At 39.9% G+C, this 20,358-nt stretch overlaps 1 protein-coding gene and 1 non-coding gene across 3 annotated transcripts in view; one reads left to right on the top strand and one right to left on the bottom strand.

The window, feature by feature from the left end:
- LOC127429215 (lysosomal membrane ascorbate-dependent ferrireductase CYB561A3) overlaps positions 1 to 19,861 on the top strand; it is a 28,615-nt gene extending 8,754 nt beyond the window's left edge. Inside the window, exons 2-7 of one of the 2 annotated variants that reach the window (XM_051678094.1) lie at positions 4,903 to 6,442; positions 6,754 to 6,940; positions 15,429 to 15,631; positions 15,806 to 15,960; positions 16,474 to 16,642; positions 19,597 to 19,861. In XM_051678094.1, the coding sequence (XP_051534054.1) occupies positions 6,422 to 6,442; positions 6,754 to 6,940; positions 15,429 to 15,631; positions 15,806 to 15,960; positions 16,474 to 16,642; positions 19,597 to 19,620 (759 nt within the window). In that variant the 5' untranslated portion in view covers positions 4,903 to 6,421 and the 3' untranslated portion in view covers positions 19,621 to 19,861. Of the gene's footprint in view, positions 1 to 4,736; positions 6,443 to 6,753; positions 6,941 to 15,428; positions 15,632 to 15,805; positions 15,961 to 16,473; positions 16,643 to 19,596 lie in introns of those variants that run through there. The other variant, XM_051678095.1, reaches the window with a different exon arrangement.
- Positions 19,862 to 20,069: 208 nt separating this feature from the next.
- On the bottom strand, positions 20,070 to 20,141 carry trnaa-ugc (transfer RNA alanine (anticodon UGC)). Its single transcript has one exon. It is a non-coding gene; the product is annotated as a tRNA-Ala (tRNA).
- Between the last annotated feature and the right edge of the window lie 217 nt (positions 20,142 to 20,358).

The following is a 20,358-nucleotide window of genomic DNA, read 5'->3' as shown; positions in this document are numbered from 1 at the left end:
TCTCACGTTATCCTGAGACCCCGACCGGGCTATGTGCCCAAGGTTCCCACCACTCCTTTTAGGGAGCAGGTGGTGAACCTGCAAGCGCTGCCCCAGGAGGAAGCAGACCCAGCCCTGTCGTTGCTGTGTCCGGTTCGCGCTTTACGCATCTATTTGGATCGCACGCAGAACTTTAGAGTCTCTGAGCAGCTCTTTGTCTGCTTTGGTGCACAGCGGAAAGGAAGCGCTGTCTCCAAGCAGAGGATCGCCCACTGGCTCATAACTATGGCATATCTCGCCCAAAACATGCCGCCCCCGGTAGGGCTATGAGCCCATTCTACCCATGGTGTAGCGGCTTCTTGGGCCCTGGCCAGAGGTGCCTCTCTAACAGACATTTGCAGAGCAGTGTCCTCCCCTTGGGAGGGACACCCCCCGACTAGACCTGGTGGCTGTCGGATAATCCCCCTTCTTTTTTAGGGAGTGGAAAAAGAGAAGGGGAAAGAGGCCACAACTGGGTTAAGCCTGTCTCTATCTCTGGGTAGTCGACTTGTACCCAAAAAGGGCCGTTCAACACTCATAACTGTGTTGGGGGAGGTTACGTGTCAACCTGGTGTGCTGGCTATGAGGCACACAGCAAGTCTGCCCACTACACACTGCCAGTTCACGTAACACAGTTCAGCCTTGTGGCGTTTTGTATAGGGACCCCTAGTGTCACTAAATCGACACCAACGTTGAGTGAGTGACAGATAGGGAACGTCATGGTTACGAGGGAACGAGACATTGGGTCCTCCTGCCACAACGCTGAACTACCCGCTGAAATGGCCGGACCTTATATCGGCTCCTCAGCGTAAAACCTGAATGAGTGGTTGCATACCAGCTCCTTTTATAACCGTATGTTCGGGGGAGTGGCATGCAAATACCACTCGCCAATTTTCATTGGCCTTTTATCAAAGACCAGAGGTGTCTCGGGCTCCCAAGAGTGACCCCTACTGTCACTACATCGACACCAACGTCTCGTTCCCTCCATCAGGGAACGGAGGTTACACCAGTAACCATGACGTTTTCAAGTCAAATCATTTTTATTTGTATATTGTTTCAAAGCAGCTTTACAGGAAATCATGCATTAACAAAAAAATGAAACTGTAACTTAGAGTGATCATTGTGTAATTTGATTAAATATGTATGTTAATTGTGTATACAAATTAAAAAATTAGATAATAATTGTATTTAACGCCCCTGTGAGCAAGCTGAAGGCGACTGTGGCAAGGAACACAAAACTCCATAAGATGTTGGTTAATGGAGTAAAATAACCTTGGGAGAAACCAGGCTCACTGTGGGGGCCAGTTCCCCTTTGGCTAAATAACATGAATATAATGCCAATATTAGTTATTTGTGTGCAGTGCAAGTCATGGTTTAAAATTTGTAAATTAAGCGTTAATGTCTAGTGTTTAAAAAAAAATAATAATAATAATTACATATATATATATTATGAACGTTAAGATTAATGAATTGAAGTCCATCCTGGATTAACTGCTAAAGTTCACATAGAAGCCTTGTCCTTTGTTAGTTGGCTGATGAAGGCTTTTGTTGGCAGTTAAATTATAGTCTATGTATTCCATTTCAAGAGTGTAGTCCATCAATAAACAAAAGTGATGCAGACAGAGATCAATGAGGTGCATCGCAGTTCAACCGGCAGGTCATTTCGGTGAGGTTCGGTGGGGTCCATCCTAAGTCCAAGGTTCAGGCAGTGGCATATGAAGTATCCGATGTCTTACAGTTGAAGTTGGCATCAGTTCATCCTCTGAAGTCAAAGACTGAAGTGATGTCTGGCTAGCACCGGCTGTAGTTTGTCGTCATCACTCAGCGAAACGTAGCAGTGGAGTCCGACACCAAGCAGGAACGGAGCTGGATCTGGATTTGGCCAGCTCTGGTAACCTCGGGATATGAATTCTGAGGTTGAGACATGGAAAAAAATTGAATAATATTAGTGTAGATGCCATTCAATTTTATATAGAGTTACAGATCATGATTGTGACGAGGAGGAGATCACGCCATGCTCCATCACAGCCGGCCAAGTTAGACCTAACTAAAGCAGCCTAATTGTGAGTTAATGGATAATTAGGTGTATGCCTTGCTAAATAGATGAGTCTTTAGTCTAGACTTAAACTGAGTGAGTGTGTCTGCATCCCGAACAGTGTTAGGGAAACTATTCCATAGTTTAGGGGTCAAATATGAAAAGAATCTACCTCCTTTTGTGGATTTTGATATTCTTGGAATTATTAACAAGCCAGAATTTTGTGATCATAATAAACGTGAAGAAATACAGTGTGTCAGAAGGTCACTTAAGTACTATGGAGCTAGACCATTCAAAGCTTTGTATAGTAGTTAAGAATTTTAAAACGAATAAGAAAGTTAACAGGTAGCCAATGTAACGACGATAAAATTGGGCTAATATGATCATATTTCTTGGCTGTAGTCAGCACTCTGGCAGCTGCATTTTTAACCAATTGAAGTTTATTTATTAAACTTGCTGGACATCCTCCCAGTAATGCATTACAATAATCTAGTCTTGAGGTCATGAACGCATGAATACGTTTTTCGGCATCAGCAGTGTCAGAGAGCATGTGTCATAACTTAGCAATACTTCTGAGGTGGAAGAATGCTGTTCTACAAACATTGGAAATGTGATTTTCAAAGGACAGATTGGTATCAAATATGACGCCTAGGTTCTTCACTGTAGAAGACGATGTAACATTACATCCATCGAGAATCAAATTATATTTTAGTGGCTTATTTTTAGAGGTTTTTGGTCCAATAATTAGTACCTCTGTTTTGTCGGAATTGAGCAGAAGGAAATTTCTGGCCATCCAATCTTTGATTTCATTGATACACTGCTAATTTGGAGAATTGTGAATTTTCATTGGTTTTAGAAAGAATATAAAGTTGGGTATCATTGGCATAACAGTGGAAACTTATTCCATGATTCCTGATAATATCTCCCAGGGGAAGCATGTATAAACAGAAAAGCAGAGGCCCTAAAACTGATCCCTGTGGCACTCCATACTTAACTTTTGTTTGATATGACAATTCCTCATTTACATATACAAAGTGGTAGCGGTCTGATAAATAGGACCTAAATCATGCTAATGCAAGTCCACTAATGCCAACATAGTTCTCCAGCCTATTCAAGAGAATGTCGTGATCTGTCGTGTCGAAAGCAGCAATAAGATCTAAAAGCACTAGAAGAGAAATGCAGCCACGACCAGATGATAAGAGCAAGTCATTTATAACTCTGATAAGTGCAGTCTCTTTACTGTGATGGGGCCTAAATCCTGACTGAAATTGTTCATATATCCCATTTCTCTGTAGAAATGAACATAGTTGGGAGGACACTACCTTTTCTAGTATTTTAGACATAAATGGTAGATTTGAAATCGGTCTGTAATTAGCCAATTCTCCAGGACCAATCTGTGGCTTCGTAATAAGCAGTTTGATAACTGCCATTTTAAAGTTTCTTGGGACATGTCCTAAGGATAGCAAGGAGCTAATAATATTAAGAAGAGGTTCTGAGATTACAGGGAATACCTCTTTTAAGAGCTTAGCTGGTATTGGATCTAACATACATGTTGTGCTTATGGGGATAATTATGAGACACTGTTTTCTGAGGTGCTGTGACAGTTGATTGTATAGTTCCAATTTTATATCTGATTATTTCAAATTTATCAGTAAAGAAATTCATGAAGTCATTACTATTGTGCTGCGACAGAATATCTGGTTCAGTCGATGCTTTATTCTAACCAATTTAGCTACAGTACTGAATAAATACCTAGGAATGTTGTGGTTATTTTCTATCAGTTTGCTAAAATATGCTGACCTGTCAGGTTTTAGTGCCTGTCTGTTGCTACAGACACTATCCTTCCATGCACCGAGAAATACCTCTAATTTTGTATTCTTCCACTTGCGCTCCATTTTCTGAGCTGCTTTCTTGAGAGCATGAGTGTGATCATTGTCCCATGGTGCAGGGCTTTTTTCTTTAATTTTCTTTAATCAAAGGGGGGTGACACTATCAAGAGTGCTAGAGAAGACTGGATTTATATTTTCTTTCCTAAAATGGAAATAAAAGCATTTTGACAATACAAAATAAGTATATACTGTATAGTCTCAAATTTCAGCACTTTCAAAATCTGCGATTAATTGCGATTAACTACAAAACATTATTACAAATTTTAAGCAACTGACAGCACTAATATATCTATATCTATCTATCTATCTATCTATCTATCTATCTATCTAAATATATATATTGTTTGTTACACTATTAAGAAGAGAAATTTGAGGAATACTAAAGAAATGTGGGCAAATTGATGAGGTACATGGGGTGGAATGAGGTCCTGGGACACTAAAAACCTGAGGTATGCATTAAAGGGTTAATCAACTGATCTCAAGTTCATTTTAGTGGTTGTGTCTATTCTCTTCAAATTTGCACAGGTGTTCTAGGCTAGCATCATCATATCACACATCTTATTTTCATTTTGAACAGTACATCTATTGTTTTGTCATTTAAAACAAATCTTTTTTTTTTTCTGAAAACCTTTGCTTGAAAAGTGTGCATCTTTCTATATATATATATATATATATATATGTGTGTATATATATATATATATATATATATATATATATATATATATATATATAAATGCCACTTGGTTTCATATTTTGTTAATATATTAAAAAACACTTAAGTGTCCAAAGCCCTTGTGAGGCCAATATGTTTGAAAGTCAAATGTTAAATATTTTTTTACAACATATTTCATTGACAGTATATGTAGAAATTCATACATGTATATTCATCTGACCAGATATTGCCAGTTATGTTATATTTTATATTTTCATAACATGAATTTGTATTCTACTCATCATCAGACATACAAGTGAGGCAATGGGCAACACAAACGCTAAAACTAGCGTGCTGAACAGGAGCAGCAGGAATGTGCGAGCCTTTATCAGCAAAGAGAAGCTGGATGTGGAAGCCTTTATCACAAAATGCACCGGCCAAGATATGATAGACACCTTGCCACCACATTCTGTAATAAAGAAATTCTGCTTTCGACCTGATGTTCCAAGCCACCGTATCCTAATCTCAGAAAATGGGGAGCTTCCTTTTGAAAAGAACCAATATATTTCAATCTTCATCGAGGATGAGGACAATAAGGAAATCTGCACAAAGCATATTTGTCTCTGTATGCCTTTCACTTCTGAATCATCCATTATAATATATGATATATGATTAGCCCTAAAATGTGACTTTATCCCCTTACCCTCTTAAAATGTGATTTTACCTGCTTGTGTATTTTGCTTAAAACTTTATACATATCCAGAACATTCTGTAACCATGAAAACACTGTGTTCACAATAAGACTCTTCTCTTTTTTTAATGGCATTAAATGGCACAAAGCTTTTCCTCAAGAAGCACTGCTGTGGATAAATGGCCAATGAAAGAAGAGAGCACGCTGTTATTCCTTCAATTGGGTCGAATTTAAGTAACTGACTGACAGATTAAAAGACACCTAAAATCTTCAAATTTGTACTTTTATGATGACCTAAATTACTGGTGTCTCCGTCTGAATTCTCTTTAGGTTAGTTCCTGTAAAATACCAATCATTTAATTCACATCTTGTGTCCAGCATGGAGAAAACGTGCCATTTAGATAAAGGTTGAGTAGGACTGTTTACTCTCTTAGTGACATTTTATAAGAAGAGACTTGTTGAAAAGTATTATCATGCTGTGTTTGCATTCTATGTTCTCACTGCAGCTCATGTGAAAGAACTTCTTGGCATGTGGCTATCTAGTGTGACATAAAAACTGATTACATGCTTCATTACAGCGCAACACTTAGGCCTTTGTAGTGCTCTCATGTCTGTGTGACACAGCAGAAAGAAAGAAAGAAAGAAAGAAAGAAAGAAAGCACAGTATCAACGGCAAATCAAATGACTAAGGTCAATTCAATCAGTCCTTTAGTATGTGACTATACATTTTTACCAAAAGCTGTAACTTTAAGTTAAGCTTCAAAAAATGGATAAAGCCTATGTCAAACAGCTCAAAAGAGCAAATCAGTGGAAAATGGCCCAAAATTGCTTGTGATATTTATTTTGCTAAAGCTATTTTTTTCCTCAAATAATATCACAAAAAAATATAATTCAATTTTCCAAAGCCTTGGCACACATTGAAGCTCCACTATACTGAAGTTAGAAGCAGACAACAGTTCAAGCAGAACTGTTCAGACAAATGTCTTTCTTATATTCTTTTGAGCTTAAATGAGAATAACAGCATGACTATGACTTGCACAACATCTCTCAAAAATCTGCGGTCAGACACGTGAAAGAAAATCAAAGAGAGAGAGAGACGGAGAGAGACAGAGATGAAAATACGGTACATCCTTTGAATGATTGGAACATATAACAAGGTAAGACTTCATTTATGAGACTGTAAGCTAGCATTTCATGACTATATATGCTGGATATTTTATTAACATAAAAGATTTAGTTATATTTGAAAATGTATAAGCTTTTATTAAGTTTAGAAAGTCATTACACAGATTTGTTAGACATTAATGGTATTATCTGAAGAATAATAAAGCTATTGAATATAATAACTTAAGAAATATAAAGAACTTTATAGTCTGAAGTGATGTTTTGTTCTGAAATCAATATTTAGCTCATTCTTTTACATTGTTTGTTTGATATTTTTCTCTAACTCTTTCTTTTACACACATAGATGTGCTTGCCAGTGTCGTTCTATGTGTTGTATATGTTGAGTGTGTGTCTAGGGTTTTTGTGTGTGATGTTTGTGTTCCTCTGGAGTGGGACCTGGAGAGGAGGATTTGCTTGGAATGGCTCTTTTCTGGAGTTTAACTGGCACCCGGTCCTTATGGTGACAAGCCTGGTGGTGCTGTACGGCAATGGTGAGGAGATTCACTGTCTGTCTCAGATGCATAAATGCTGTTGCTCTCTTTTTAACTGGCAGATCTCCTCCCATTTCTTCTCTCTAAGCTCTTTAAAATCTAAAACATTTCTTATAGACAGCAATGAGATTAAATATAGTCCTGTGCAAAAGTTTTGGCACTTATGAAAAATGTTGCATAGTGAGGATGTCTTCAGAAATAATGCCATAAATTATTTTCATTTATCAATTAAAGTCATACAAAGTCTAGTACACATAAAAAAAAAAAAAGAAAGCTAAATCGATATTTGGTGTGAATAACTTTGCTTTCAAAACAGCACACATTTTCGTTGGTACACCTGGACACCATTGTTCTTGGTTGTTGGCAGAAAGGGAGTTCTAAGCTTCTTGGAGAATTTGCCACAGTTCTTCTATCTATTTATACTGTCTCTTCATGTAATCCCAGAATGATTCGATGTTCAGTGGGGGGCTCTGTGGGGGTCATGCCATCTGTTGCAGGGCTCCCTGTTCTTCTATTCTATTCTATTTGCAAAATGAATGTTTGGGAGTCTAAAATGAATATTTCCTAATGCACTACACTAAAGCTGAAGATATAAACAAACATCTTAAGACAAATGTTTTTGTGAAACATCTAGGGCTTGTAGGGGATTACAGCTTGGGCCCGTAGACGAGCAGGCTTAGAATGAAGACCAGGAGTCGAGGTGTCAGTCAAATTAGTTGAAATTTTACTGAAGACAGTTGTTTGCAAAATCAAATGGCAGAAGTCTGCAGTAAAAAATCCTCTGAGTTCGAAGACAAGAGAATCAAGAACTGAACTCAGGCCCAAAAACATCAATACTTATAATCAGATACAGCATCAAGTTGACGTCATTGTGTACATCGTTTATCTCATTGATTGTTGGCATGACGCTTTAGTTCCGTATATAAGCTCCAATGGTCCGAGTCAGGTCATAGGCCACGGACAGTCTTCCCTTTATGGACAATAGTATGTCTCTGAGGTCCAGTTGTCCACCTCTCGACTGCTATTCTCACTTCACTGAATTCCTGAAACAGAAATACTTTTGGAGAAACATACACACACAGTTTCTCTTATACAAGGTCTTATACTACAAAGCTTCTGTTGTAGACTGTCTTATTTTATTGGAACTCAAAACATAGAGATAATTATACTTTCTCTCAGGGCATCTGAAGTGGTATTCTTATTAAGCTTCACAATCAATGTACGTTGTTAGGTCGTGTAGACACTAGAGAAGTGGCCTACGTGACCTAGGCCTATTAGTCAGAAGACACACACTGTCTCCTAAAGCATGAATACAGATATGGAATGGTCTCAAACTGCTTGTACGAGCATGACACCAAAAAGAACATATATTAAGATACTTAGAATAATAAATCATTAGCTCAAAAGGATATACACTACCAGTCAAAAGTTTTGAAACACTTGACTGAAATGTTTCTCATGATCTTAAAATTCTTTTGATCTGAAGGCATATGCTTAAATGTCTGAAATTAGTTTTGTTGACAAAAATATAATTGTGCCACCATATTAATTTATTTAATTATAAAACTAAAATTTAATTAAAAAAAAAAAAAACTTTTTTGAAATTTAAGACTTGGACCAAATAATAAAGAAAAGCAGCCAATAAGTGCCCAACATAGATGGGAACTCCTTCAATATTGTTTAAAAAGCATCCCAGGGTGATACCTCAAGAAGTTGGTTGAGAAAATGTCAAGAGTACATGTCTGCAAATTCTAGGCAAAGGGTGACTACTTTGAAGATGCTAAAATATAACACAGTTTTGATTTATTTTGGATTTTGTTTAGTCACAACATAATTCCCATAGTTCCATTTATGTTATTCCATAGTTTTGATGACTTTACTATAATTCTAAAACATGAAAAAAATTATAATAAAGAATGAGTAAGTGTTTCAAAACTTTTGACCAGTAGTTTATGTGATAAAAATACTGATTAGTTCCACTAAAATAATTAACTTAATCACATTAGGTTAAATGCTGATCAGTTTAAATTTAATTCACTCAAAGGATATATATATATTGAAGAAGAGGAGGTGGTGATCCAGGCATCCACCCCTTGCTGTTGAAGCTGTTTGTTGTAACAACAAATGATGAGATTTTTGTTAAACTTTCCAGAGGTCATGTTTTATTTTTTCAATTATTTATTATTTAATTATTTTATTGTTATGTGTATTTGTATTATTATTCTTGTATATTTAAATTTGTATTTATGATTTAATTTTGAATAGTAATTTTCCACCAGTTGTCATAGAGTGATTTTTAAGTCACTGCAAAAGGGGCCAGTGGAACAAGCTGGAGAGGGTAAAATGTTTGGATTTTAAAAAAAATTATTTATTTTTTTTTACCACTTCATTATTTAGTGTAATTTGAATTTAGAAATACTTTTGGTTTAAGTTTTTTTAGAAGTTTTTTGGTTTAAGGTTTTTGTGTTTCAATAAATGAATTACATTTTTCAAAATCAAAATCGTCCAGTAGAAGTGAAGAGCGTGCCGATACAGTCACTGTTTATAGTAGTCATGATTTGTGTGTCAGTATATGAAAATGATGAATAATAATTACTTAATTTATTGGAGCATACATCCAAAATCTGACGAGAATCAAATTTTCCATGTGTATAAAAAGAGCATGTTGCTGTCATAGAAATATGTCTGACAATCACCAAGGACGCAGTTAATGCACAGAAGAATGTAATTCTCAATTTTACTAATTCACTGCATGTCTTTGTTTAAATTGTTGGTGCTTGAGGGAATGGACTATATAATAGGACACAGACGTGTAATAACCGGAGAAGAACATCGGAATTAAATGGCACTAGATTACGCCTTTTGCACGTTGCACGGACGATTTCGCCAAACCCACTTGCACCTAGACTTAGCGCATGCTTGTACGAAAATACCAAATTTTCATGCCCATTGACTTTGCACTTATGATTTTAGTTAAGGCACTGCGTTGCGCATAACACTTGCGCTCTTAAAATAGGGCCCCTAATGTGCCTAAGACCTTTTCACAGTACTGTATAGAGAGCAAATGGAGACTTAAAGCTACACTATGCAACTTTTGTCCCTCTAACGGTTAAAAAATTAAACTGCATGCGTCTTGCGGAAGAACATTGTTTTGGTAATGATGCAAGTTGTGCTTCAGCTCTGCCCCTTTGCGTGGATGTATGTGGTTCAAGTACACATGGATACAGGATATCTTATCAGAGTGAATGTACAAAGAAATAACAAAAGAAAGGAAAAGACGGATATCTGAAAACATGTCATCTGAGCAGGTGTCATGATTCACTGTTGTTTGCCTTGTGTTTCTCCCCTGTCATCTGTTCCTCCTGGACTACATTTCCCATAATTCCCTGCCCTCATCACTGCCAGCTGTCCTTGATTGTTTTCACCTGTCTTTCATTTACTCATTGCCCATTGTGTATATATGCCCTGTTGTTTGCTTAGTCCTTGACAGCTGTTATGTGTTTTGACCTCCATCGTGGATGTTTCTTTTGTTCCTGTGTTTACCCCATTACATTGTACTTTGTTTATCTTATTAAATTCAGTTTCACCGCACCTAGATCCAGCTCTTGTACTTCCTTCCAATACGTTACAGAACAACTGACCACACAAATGGATCTAGCGGCGATGTTTGTCCAATTGAGCTGGGAGGATTTGCCCATATGGGAATACTCCCTACGTTTCATTGCCATTGCCAGCTTCTCGGGATTTGTGGACTCCCATCTTAAGTCGATCTACCAGATTGGACTATTAACTCACCGGTGGAGGGATTTGTCGGAGATGGGAGACCATACTTGGAGGGAGTACGTGAGGTTAACCCAGGAAACTCTCGCTTCTGAAGATCCTCCTCTCTCTGTCCCGATCCCGGCTTCCGAGCCTTCCACGCATGAGTCCTCTCCACACCATGTCACAGCCACGACTGAGTCTGCTCCACGCCATGTCACAGCCACATCTGAGTTTGCTCCAAGCCATGTCACAACCACATCTGAGTCTGCTCCACGCCATGTCACAGCCACGTCTGAGTCTGCTCCACGCCATGTCATCCACGTCTGAGTCTGCTCCACGCCATGACACATCCACGTCTGAGTCGGCTCCACGCCATGTCACAGCCAAATCTGAGTTTGCTCCACGCCATGTCACAGCCACATCATTGCTCCAAACATTCCATGGCCCCAGTCTCGAAGCCCTTCACGGCCCTAGTCTCCAAGTTGAATTATACGCCACTGATATCAGTGCGTAGAGCCACGAAGACTCTTCCCCACAAATTGTCAGTGCCCTTGCTTGCCACGGCCAATGAGCTGATGCTACGTCTGCCACGGCCAATGAGCAGATGCCCACGCCTGCCACGGCCAACGAGCTGACGCCCACACCTACCACAGCCAACGAGCTGACGCCCACACCTGCTACAGCCAACGAGCCGACGCCCACGCCTGCCATGGCCAACGAGTCGACACCCACGCCTGCCACAGCCAACGAGCCAACGCCCACGCCTGCCACAGCCAATGAGCTGGAAGCTTCATCCGTCCGAGCCAGCGTTGTCAATCTCATCTGTCCCAGAGCCAGCGTTGCCAGCCTTGTCCGTCCCCATTTACATGACCACGGAGGTCGTTTCCAAGTCTCTACCCATTTACACGACCACGGAGGTCATTTCCAAGTCTCTGCCCATGTGCACGACCACAGAGGTTGTTTCCAAATCTCAGCCCATGTTCATGACCACAGAGGTCGTCTCCGAGTCTCTGCCCATATACACGACCACAGAGGTCGTTTCCAAGTCTCAGCCAATGTTCACGACCACAGAGGTCGTCTCCAAGTCTCTGCCCATGTACACGACCACGGAGGTCGTTTCCAAGTCTCTGCCCATGTACACGACCACAGAGGTCATACCCGAGTCTCTGTCTACGCCCACGACGACAGGGGTCATTCCCGAGTCTCTGTCCATGCCCACAACCACAGAGGTCGCTCTCGAGACATGGCTCATGTTCACGACCACTGAGGTCATTTCCCAGTCATTCTGGACTCTTAGCCTCGAGCCTACCATGGCTCCGCCTGCCACGGCTTCGTCCCTCGAGCCTCCCACAGCTCCGCCTGCCATGGCTTCATCCCTCAAGCCTCCTATGGCTCCGCCTTCCACAGCTTCACCCCTCGAGCCTCCCACGGCTCCGCCTGCCACGGCTCCACCCCTCGAGCCTCCTACAGCTCCAGTCTCTACCCTGTGGTTGCCACCCAGGCCTCCTGACCCTGTTTCTAAAATATAAATCATTATCATAGGTTTATCAAAGTGTACTTGGGTAAAGACATGGTTTGGAAGATGGATTTTGGTTGCACTGTCTTATTAATAACATTTTGTTATTTTTTAACTAAAAAAAGTTACATAGTGTAGCTTTAAGTCTCTAGCTTCTCAGAATCCAAGCAATTTCATAAGTGCCTCCTCTAGGGTTTCAGAACTCTGCACTCTGATTTGCCATCATACCAGTGTCTGATTTCAATTTGAACTTGAGCATTTCTCATCAACTTTTACCCAGAGCAAATTATCTGAGTCACACCATTTACATTTTAACTAAAACTGAAATTAGTATATTGCCTTATTGTCTTGGCAATGTGTGCTCATGCCATTCGGGAGTTTGTGTCTTGTGAGAGCACATGGCTTTGTTTTGTTTCTGTATTGCCGCGTGTCTCTCAGTCTTGCATCATACCCCACCTCCTTGTTGCCTATTATTAGTTCATTTGCCCCACCTGTCACCTGTTAACCTGTTTGTTTTCTCTCCCTATTTTAGTTCCCTTGTGCGCACTGTCCTGTGCCAGTTTGTCTTGTTTCCTGATCCAGTCTGTCCTGTCAGTTGTATCTCCTGTTTTGTTTTCCAGTTTTGCTCCAGCCTAGCCCATCTTTATTTAGTTGCCCTGGACTGTGTTGTTTTCTCCCCTTGCGGAGGTTTTGTTTTTCTGTTTCCTTTTTTGTTATCACTTTTGTTTGTTTAATAAATTCCATTATCTGCATTTTTGAGTCCTGCTCTTCTTTCCTTGGTTCATGCGGTGCACGAACCGTGACTTTATGAACTGGCCAACAAGGACTCAGCAGAACCCAGGGGGTAGATTGGGGACTGTCTAGCCCATCACAAAAGGCTCTGTACTCTCTGTCAAGGAGAGAGGGATGTGAGAGTATTCGCCAGCAAATTCCACCTTGCTGCTGATGGGCTAGATTACAACGATCTTTTTAACACTTGCCTTGGGAGTCCCCTGGGTGACTGGGAGATGGGAAGTCTGGCGACATTGTCATTCGAGGGGTTTGTGAGCTACCTGTCCCATCAGGTTCTACGGATTATCACCGACTATGGACAACCCTCTGAGATTGACAACACCATCGTCTCCCCCTCGAGCGATGCAGGCACCAGACCTCAGATGAATCCTAAACAGAGGAGGAGAAAGAGGAAGGGCTCAGCTGGACTGTTTGTTTCTGAGCCCATTACTGACTGCCAGGAGGCGGTGACTGTTCCCGCTGTCGACCACCGGGAGGCGACGGCCATTCCTCAGTCGCTGCCAATGCTTCTGAGCACAGAGGCTGTTCCCCAGACGTTGCCAGTGCTCCAAGCAATGGAGGCCATTCCCCAGTTGCTGCTAGCGCTCCCGGCCACGGAGGTCGTTCCCCAGTCACTGCCAGCACTCCCAGCCATGGAGGCTGTTCTCCAATCCCTGTCAGCGCTTACAGCCATGGAGGCCGTTCCCCTGTCTCTGACAGTGCCCATGACCATGGAGGTCATTCCCCCATCACTTCCAGTGTTCACGGCCACGGAGGCCATTCGCCTGTGACTGCCAGTGCCCATGACCACTGAGGTCGTTCCCCTGTCACTGCCTGTGCTCACGACCACGGAGATCACTCCCTTGTCACTGCCAGTGCCCACGGCTGTAGAGACCATTTTCCTGTTGCCTGACCTCGCTCTCATCCTGGAGCCATCTGTCCTTGCTCCCATCCTGGAGCCATCTGCCCTTGCTCCCATCCTGGAGCCACCTTTCCAGTTCCATGTGGCCGTCGACGAGCCTGATCAGTTCCCTTTGACTGTCCAGTTCTCTGAGGCTGTCGACAAGACTGTCCAGTTCCCGGTGGCCATTGATGAGCCTGCCCTGTTCCCTGTTCCTAACCACTCCCCAGCGGCCATTACCCTGCCGGCCCTGCCTATTGTGTCAGCCCTGTTTTCCGTACTCCTTGCCCTATTGAAACCTCCTCCATGGTCACCTGACTCTGCTCCAGGCCTGGAGCCGCTTCCTTGGCCACCTGACACCGCTCCGTGCCTGGAGTCACCCCCATGGCTACCTGACCCTGCTCTGTGTCTGATACCTCTGTCCTGGTTTCCCCCAACCTCCCTCCCGTTTTGTCCTGCTGGCTCCATCCTGGTCTATCCTGCTGGCTCTGCCCTGGTCTGTCCCTCCCTCCCTTCCCTCCCTTTCTTTTGTTCTTCTTGTTCTGTGTTAGTGCCTGTTCTGTTTGTTTTGTGTTTGATGTTCCCCTTGGGATGCCAGGTGGCAACCCTTTTTTGGGGGGTAATGTCAGGGTTCAGCCACTTCAGTTAGTTATGTGTTCTCATATCTTGTCTGTTATTGGCATGAGTGCTCTTTTTGTCATCTTGGTGGCATGCACTCATGTCAGTGGTTTATGTCTGTCTCTAGCGACCACAGGAGCGCTTCGCGTTGCACTCGCTTTGCACTGCGCGTCCGGGTCGCGATCTATTTTCACGTTGTGCTGAGGTTCAGTCACTTCAGTCTGAGATGTCGGGTTTGTGTGTGGCTGAACTCTCGCACAGGTGTCCTGTCTCATTTTGTCACCTCTTGCGTGCATCATGTGGCATTTGCATCGCGATGTGCACTCAGGCTTTGTCTAGTGTGGGAATGCGTGGTATTGCTTACATCTTGTCTGTCAGTTGGCATGAGCGTATATTGCCTTATTGTCTTGGCGATATGCACTCATGCCATTCGGGTGTTTGTGTCTTGTAAGAGCATGTGGCTTTTTTTTGTTTCTGTATTGCTGCATGTCTCTCAGTCTCAGGTCATACCCCACCTGTTAACCTGTTTTATTTCTCTTCCTATTTTAGTTCCCTCGTGTGCGTTGTCCTGTGCCAGTTTGTCTTGTTTCCTGATCCAGTCTGTCCTGTCAGTAGTGTCTCCTGTTTTGTTTTCCAGTTTTGCTCCAGCCCATTCCGTCTTTATTTATTCGCCCTGGACTGGTTTTGTTTTTCTGTTTCCTTTTTTGTTGTCACTTTTATTTGTTTAATATATTCCATTTTCTGCATTTTTGAGTATTTTCTGTGAATTCTGGGATAAGAGAAAGTAGTGTATATTTAACAATGAAAAAAATTACAGACTTCACCTTTGACTGTACGTTTTACAGTCTTGTAACTAAGTCCTTACTTAGTTTTCACTTTCTATCTATCTCTTTGTCACTCTCCTTGTTTCACTTTCCTAGCCATAGTGCTATACCGGGTCCCTCTTACCTGGAGCAGGTGGTGGTGTAAGCTGACCCATGCAGGGCTGCTGTTTGTGGCAATGGTGTTCGCAATACTTGGCGTGTGTGCTGCCTTTGATTTTCACCATACCTACAACATTCCTCACCTGTATTCCCTTCACAGCTGGACTGGAATCTCCACAGTGGCCCTGTTCACCTTGCAGGTATAACATAAGGGCTACCCAATGTTTATTAACCTCATGACTGACATGTCCCACTATTTTAATTGTTCCATGCTTGGTAAAGCTCTTTAGATTCTAGTTCTACTCCATCAAATTCCAAAAGTATAAAGCTTGACATCATCTTCATCTGTCCTGTGTCCTCTTCTGATTGGATAGTGGTTTGTAGCTCTGGGGGCCTTCTTATTTCCCTGGACCCCTTTGGCATTTAAAGCCCTTGTGAAACCGATCCACATCTCAATGGGCATGGCCATCTTCATCCTGGGTCTCATTTCCAGCCTGTCAGGGATCAATGAGAAACTACTCCTGACACTGTGAGTTACTCTGCAAACCTAAAACCACATTGAAGGGCTTTTTTTAAGCTACTCTAAACTCTGTTAATGTCATTTTTAACCCTGGGTTAAGGCCACTTCTAATCCTGGCTTTACATACAGTGGGTAAATTAATAACACAAGGTAATAAACATAGATTGAGATAACCCAGGATATCAATTTATAATGACAATTTTAAGTCATTTTGAAGTATGAAAAGCCAGTTGGTCACTCAGTGCCAATACTACACCAGTCTTAATACATTCACTTATAAGGAACTTCAAATTGCCATGCAGCATTAAGAAATATTCTGCAGAGTGTTTAAGAGACAACAAATAGGCTGCAATTTATCAGATATGTAATTAACATAATTAATTTTAACAATGTATTGGTTAAAAGGCTCTTATTACAGTGAAATCACCATCTAATTATCATTAAATTGTTTAGTGTTTCATTGATGTCAGATCTGTTTGTAGCTGTTCCACACACTACTGTTCCTAATCAATTGTGTCTCAGCAGAAACAGGAGTAATGGAAGTAATACAGAACCATATACAGCGTTGCCTGCTGAAGCTCTGTTTGCAAACTCATTAGGTATTTTGGTTGCAATTTTTGGATTGGTGGTGTTAAAAATTCTGTTCAATCAGAAATGGAAGAATCCAGAGTTTGAGCATGAGAGCAACAGGGTAAGTATGATGACCTCTGATTTAAGATGCCACATAAATTATGTTAATTGAAGAGAAAGTATTATTCTTATTCTTTTTATTTATATTAATTTGCCACTACAATCAAGATTACATTTCAGATTATGCATCGATTAAAATATTACGGAAGCCCTGAACCACAAGATGAAAAAAAAATCCGGTCCAAATGTAATGATGTTGTCAACAGGCAGACAAAGAGATGATGACGATGAAGTAAAGATGAACCCAAGTGCAGTTTATTTACAAACGTGGAATCCCAAAAAACCCTAACTATAAACGTGAACTAAACATGAACATAAACTACTTCACTTGACATGAAACTAGACTTGACATGAAACTAGACCTGGCTTGGCTTGGCTTGGCTTGGCTTGGCTTGGCTTAAACAAAACAACAAATTTACATTCACAATACCTGACGAGAGACAATGGCAAACATGAGGGCTTAAATACACAGACATGGGTACCAAGACAACCAATGAACAGACAGAACTATAAACAATATAACAAGACTAATAAATTTAAACCAATGACAAACTAGAACTGATAACAAAGTAATCAAACAATGAACCAATGAAAACAAGACACATGAACAGGGGAAACACATGACAAGATCACATGAGGGAACAGGAAATCACATGACATGACAAGAACAAGAACTAAACTTGAAAATAAAAGACATGACAAAACATGAACAAAACACATAAACGTGACACCAAATCACCGAGATCACATTTTTTTCCCCATTCTGATGGTTGATGTGAACATTAACTGAAGCTCCTGGTTCATATCTTCATGATTTTATGCACTGCTGCCACACGATTGGCTGATTAGATAATCTCATGGATGATTGTTGGTGCCAGACCAAGCATCACCCACGCCGAGCGGGACTGTGTGAATGTCTAATTGGTGCTTTTTCCTGAAAAAATTCAATTTCCAACAAAACCACTGCAGTGTCTGGATACTAATAATAATTCTGTGCTGATGTACCAAAAGACCAAGGATTTCTTTATTGCTAAATCCTATCCTAAAGTATATGATTTAACTAAATCCTCCACATTCATTTCTTGGATTAATTAAGATGCTGGTTCAGCATCCGTTCTATTGTTGACATATTGTTGTGATAATATTGTGAGGGGTTTTTTCTCTCTAAATATTTCTACTTTATTCACGCAATATACTACTTAATTCTCAAAATGCTACAATTTATAATACTTTTGACTTTATTCTCAAAATATTACGAATTCAATCTCATAATGCTACGACTTTATTCTTGAAACATATTACTTTATTTTCATTAAAGGCATTTAATAAGATTATTCTCAAAACATTTCAAATTTATTCTCGCAATACTATAACTTCATTCTCGAAATCGTGGATTTTAATTTTAATTTTAATATGCCACTAAAATGCTGGTGTACAGAAAGGCACTAAGACCCCGTTTCCACCTGGAATTACGATGCGTCTTGGTGTGAGAATGCATGTGATTCAATCACATGTGGTCAGGTAAGACACATTGCTGTTTACACCTGGTCACTTAAATGCGTCTCCTGTGACCACTTGTGATCGGATTTGGAGGGGAGGGTCTCTGTTTCATGATGACATACATCAGTCACTATGTCAGTGTGTTACTGCATAATAATAAAGCACAACAAACTCAAAAAGGCAAGGAAAGCGAGAGGAAAAAAACAAAACAAAACAAAAAAGGTCCCAGATGCAGCTGAAACGGCCCCAACCACATCCTCCACAGTTTTAGCAATAAATGCGTTGAGTTAATATGCGTTATTAATACAAATTGTATATCCTTTCTTATATGCTAAAATGAGAACTTTCCTGACCCATGACTTATATAAAAATAATTTAAAATAATAATAATAATAATAAAAATAAAAAATAAATACATAATTTATATGTTAAAAATATATTTATTTTATTTTTTTCAATTATTTGTCTTCTTTATCTTATTTATGTATACATTTTGGATGGTTTAAACATATTTTAATTTATTAAATCATTTTTATTTATTTTAATTGTTTATTTTTTTCCTTCACCTGTACTTGTCTTTATGATTGTATTCATACATTGTTTGATCTTTTTGAACATTTATATAGAAAAATCTCCACTGTTTTACCACCATTTGTGGACTTTTTAGACGGTCCCTTACCACACCCTCCACAGTATTAGCACGTTTTAGCGCAATGTGTGGACTTTTCAGACGGTCCCTTACCCACATAGGCAAATTTTCCAACTTACATCAATGTTAAATTGGCGATCTGGATCGATTTCACCGTGAAGCCATCTGACCATCTTAAATACGGGACAAATCGCGTCTTTTACGGGACGGGTGGTAACCGTGCTTCACTGCTGCCGTGACGCATACATGACGGATCAGCGTTTACACCTCAAATGCGATCTGGTCACATGCGTTTTTGACCACATTCATATGTGGTTTTGGTGATCCAATCACAAAACATTTAGACCCTGTTAAGACCTGTATTTAGAGCTGACAACATGTGATCGGATCACCCGAAGAACATCTTAATACCAGGTGGAAACGGGGTCGATAAAGCCTAAAAAAATTACCTAGTGAAATTTATTTTTTCATCTTGAGGTTCATGGTTTCTGTAAGATATACTGCATAGGTTACTCCTCAAATTGCATACAAAATGCATTCTGCACACTCCTCAATGTTTATATTTTGTAAAGCTGTAAATTAGAACAGGCGTACATAACAACATATGTGAATTAGAACCTCGTTAGATGCTTAAAATATGATCCGATGATAAATTAATACAGAATTAGACAACTTAATTGTGGTGCCAGACCAAACTTATTTAATGCTTGTAACATATTAAAAACTTGGAAAAACGTAAAATCTGAGCAGAGAGTGAATAGCTGAAATGCATTGTTTTTCCCCCCTCTTTTTAATTGTTTTTTTAGCCTTTGATGGCAGATGCAAGATGAAGACTGAAGAAAACAAGAAAAATGAAGAAACATGCAGAATATCACAATTTATCTTGCAAATGACTTCCTGATTCCTTCATTTTAATGAACAAAACTGATCAGCTGAAGGTTTGGTCTATATTCTGTGGCAATAAGCTGACTGGTGTCTGTTCAACTATTATATGCTGTATTTTATCTTGACTACAAATCCAAAAAAAATAAAAACAATTAATGAGCCCACTGAGAGTGTCAATTGAATTGATATGTAATAGTCTTATCATTGTTAGAGAAAGACCTCTTCTGGTTAGGAAGAGAATTGCAAGAAAATCAAATAAATAAATTCGTTTGCCTTTTGCTGCCAAGTGCATTTAAAAAAAAAAAAGTTTTAATGTTATCTAAAGTTGTTGATGTATTTGTAATAGCCTAAAAAGTGTATTGAGTAGAGGAAAAAAAAAAAAAAAAAGAAAAAGTGGAGATGCCGGGGATTGAACCCGGGGCCTCATACATGCAAAGCATGCGCTCTACCACTGAGCTACATCCCCTTGAGAAACATAGGTGTTCACAACTATATTACTGTTAATTATAGACTGAAATGATAACTATCAATCATTTAAAGTTAGGTCCTGTCTTTCCATACATTCTAAACAATAACACAATTTTATGCTAGTTATCATTTAGCAAAACACTCTATTTAATAACTAAATTGTGAGAAACCACCTCCGTAACTAAATTAAATAAATTAAAAATAAAATGAATTTA

Source organism: Myxocyprinus asiaticus, chromosome 38 (genome assembly GCF_019703515.2).
Source record: "Myxocyprinus asiaticus isolate MX2 ecotype Aquarium Trade chromosome 38, UBuf_Myxa_2, whole genome shotgun sequence".
NCBI lineage: Eukaryota > Metazoa > Chordata > Actinopteri > Cypriniformes > Catostomidae > Myxocyprinus > Myxocyprinus asiaticus.
The sequence above is the reverse complement of the archived record's forward strand: the minus strand, read 5'-3'. Positions and strand labels throughout refer to the sequence as shown.